The sequence below is a fragment of the Notolepis coatsorum genome (assembly GCF_963971535.1).
Source record: "Notolepis coatsorum genome assembly, chromosome: 2".
Lineage (NCBI taxonomy): Eukaryota > Metazoa > Chordata > Actinopteri > Aulopiformes > Paralepididae > Notolepis > Notolepis coatsorum.
Window position 1 is genome coordinate 213138934 of NC_140166.1, and position 3414 is coordinate 213142347.

A 3414-nucleotide genomic window follows, 5' to 3' on the forward strand; every position below is an offset into this window, starting at 1 on the left:
CCACTTCCCCCCTCCCCCCCTATCGTCATCAAAATGGACCAAATACAGTCTCTCCTCAGTCATTGGACCCTTCTGAGGGCAACATGCCATGCTGTTCAATGGCCAGATTTGGCCCACATACCCTACTTTGGGCAACCCTGACATCAGAGTTTGTGTGTTTAGAAACATAAACTGTAACTCACCTGAGATATCTCCTGAGCCCACATCTGATTGGACGAGACAGAGAATGACAGGTTGATTAGCCAATGAGACGGAGAAAACATACTTATCCAATGAGCAAATGATAGGATGGGGCCGCTCCACCTGGGTCCTGTGTGTCTGAGAGTGAGAGGAGACAAACCTTAAGCCACTTGACACGCAGGAAGCTGAACATGTAGGAGACATGAGCCACATAGTCATCTGCCAACGGGTTAGCATTCAGATTCTGAGAGAGAGAGAGAGAGAGAGAGAGAGAGAGAGAGAGAGAGAGAGAGAGAGAGAGAGAGAGAGAGAGAGAGAGAGAGAGAGAGAGAGAGAGAGAGACAGACAGACAGACAGACAGACAGACAGACAGACAGACAGACAGACAGACAGACAGACAGACAGACAGACAGACAGACAGACAGACAGACAGACAGACAGACAGACAGACAGACAGACAGACAGACAGACAGACAGACAGACAGACAGACAGACAGACGAGAGAGAGAGAGAGCGAAAGAGAGATAGATAGATAGATAGATAGATAGATAGATAGATAGATAGATAGATAGATAGATAGATAGATAGATAGATAGATAGATAGATAGATAGATAGATAGATAGATAGATAGATAGATAGATAGATAGATAGATAGATAGATAGATAGATAGATAGATAGATAGATAGATAGATAGATAGATAGATAGATAGATAGATAGATAGATAGATAGATAGATAGATAGATAGATAGATAGATAGATAGATAGATAGATAGATAGATAGATAGATAGATAGATAGATAGATAGATAGATAGATAGATAGATAGGTAGATAGATAGATAGATAGATAGATAGATAGATAGATAGATAGAGAGGGGGGGGGTAGAGAGAGAGAGGGGTGGTAGAGAGAGAGAGAGAGAGAGAGAGAGAGAGAGAGAGAGAGAGAGAGAGAGAGAGAGAGAGAGAGAGAGAGAGAGAAAAAGAGGGAGAGGGGCAGAGACAGACAGGGAGAGAGACAGAGAGAGAGAGAGAGAAATAGGTCAAATAGAGCGTTTAAAGCTAAAGGTAGGTCAAGTTTGACAGGTATTGAACGTTGGAGGTGTTGTCATGGAAACTCACCCGGGCCTCTGCGTCCGCCTCACAGGCCTTCCTCAGCCGGGTCTTAGCGATGTCCAGATCCAGACGCTTGTTCACCAACAGCTTGCGTTCATCCTACACACACACATACACACACACACACACACACACACACACACACACACACACACACACATACACACACACACGCACGCGCACGCACACACACACACACACACACACAGAGAGAGAGAGAGAAAGAGACTGAGGAAAATAACTAAGCACAAGAACACAAGTTAAAGGTGCTATAGATAACATTTTGTAGAGCCATATTAGCACAATGAATGGAAGCGGACAGTGACAGGTAGCCTTCGGGAGAGGTGTTAGTTGGGCAATGCCTAGGCTACTTGTCACTGTCCGCTTCCATTCATTGTGCTAAGCTAGGCTAACGTGCAGCCAGATAGCTTTCTACTGAACGCACAGAGAGGAAACTGGTATCTATCTTCTTGTCTCTCTCTCTGGAGAAGACGGTAAGCTAATTTCCCAAAATGTTGGCGTGTTCCTTTAAGCTACAAAGCATGTGTTCGCATGATGTGGCTGATTGGCCTTTTTAGACCATGCCTCACATTGCATCATCTGTGATGTCACTATTACATGTTCTCACATTTCGATGACGATGTTGACACCTCCTCTGTGATGTCACTATTACATAGGCTCACATTGCGATGACGATCTTGATACAATGTGTTGTTCAGGCCTACGCCTCAGCCTATAATATGTGACATCCAAAAAATACCATCAGTACCATAAACCTGGGTAATATGGATATTTAATAAGATATTTGATATTTTTGCCTATTTATTATTATTATTATCATTATTTATTTTATGATGATATGTCTTGTAATAAAATATACCTTTGCATGGATCCATGATGGTATACCTTCATATTGGACCCCCCCCCCCCCCCCCCCCCCCTGTGAACACAGTACCTGTATGGTCCTGTACTCTCCCTCTGTGAAGCTGCGGAGGGGGACCAGGAAGTGGATGTTGGTGCTCTGGACCAGCTTCCTCTCCGCCTCACCAAGCTGCTTCTGGGCCTCTCCGCACCTCAGCAGCGCCGTCCCTGAACACAAACATGTTCACACAGCGTTGAAGAGGGGGTTCTTCAACGACTGGGCGATCTGATAGATACAATACAATACATACTGTAGATATCTAAAACAATGTGAACTTATAGAGCACTGTTTTTTGTTTGTTTTTGCTGTGTGTTTGTTGTGTGGTGTTTCTTCCCTCGGCTCATTGCTCTAAAAAGGCATCAATTGAAGGGACTCTTGATGGCCTGGTCGTATTTTGTACAAAGACTATAACTGGACTATGTGGACTGAATGGCAACTGTGAAGCTGTCCCTTACACAAAGCCATGTAAAAAGATTGTCTATTATAGATATTATATTCTCAATCTCTGATTTGATATGTCTGTCTAACACTGGTAAGAGACACGAAGGAGTGACTGGTTGTCTTGTTTTTTTATTTTATTTTTTATTTTCTTTAAAATCAATACTGTCCAGTAAAAGTAACGCGTGGGAACATAACAGGTGATAACTCCTCTGAGTCTGTGTCAACAGTGTCTTGGGGGGTCCCTAAACATACCTCCACCCCCCCCCCCCCCCCCCCCTGACCCACTCACCGTAAGGCGTGTTGGGGCCCATCTCCAGCCCCGCCTGGCTCATGTTGTCTCCAAGCACCTCGTGGGCACGAGGTCGAGGAGGGGCACTCCATTCCAGGCGCCCGTACAACCGGTCCTCTAACCGAGCTCCTATAGGTCAGAGGTCACAGAGGGGGGGGTTAAAATCACGGGTTCGGGGGGTTCATCGTCCCTTGGGAACTCATTATCACGTCGTCGCTGAGCTGTTGGACGGAGGTCAAAGCCGGATTGTTGTTGTGAAACACGGCGGTTCACACAGACAGCGGGGGGCGTGGCGGAGGACGTGACAGGGGCAGTACTTCGATAAGGACCCTGGATGGAGAACAGGTCTGCTGTCGGACGGTCTGTCGCCTCGCCGTGGTCTGACTGAGGGCAGACTAATGGTTCTCCTGATCTAATCAACAAACAGGCCACCTCCTCTCACTGTCCATCAGATGAGCTCATTGGATC

General features: G+C 45.9%; 1 protein-coding gene across 1 annotated transcript in view; it reads right to left on the reverse strand.

Annotated features, from left to right (window-relative positions):
- The window catches only part of LOC311223739 (endophilin-B1-like), a gene marked incomplete at both ends in the record, with an annotated part of 12718 nt that overhangs the window by 7645 nt on the left and 1659 nt on the right, over positions 1-3414 (reverse strand). The window contains 5 exons of the mRNA XM_084308511.1: positions 183-206; positions 341-424; positions 1301-1393; positions 2250-2383; positions 2947-3075. Of these exons, the coding sequence (XP_084164637.1) occupies positions 183-206; positions 341-424; positions 1301-1393; positions 2250-2383; positions 2947-3075 (464 nt within the window). The remainder of the gene's footprint in view (positions 1-182; positions 207-340; positions 425-1300; positions 1394-2249; positions 2384-2946; positions 3076-3414) is intronic.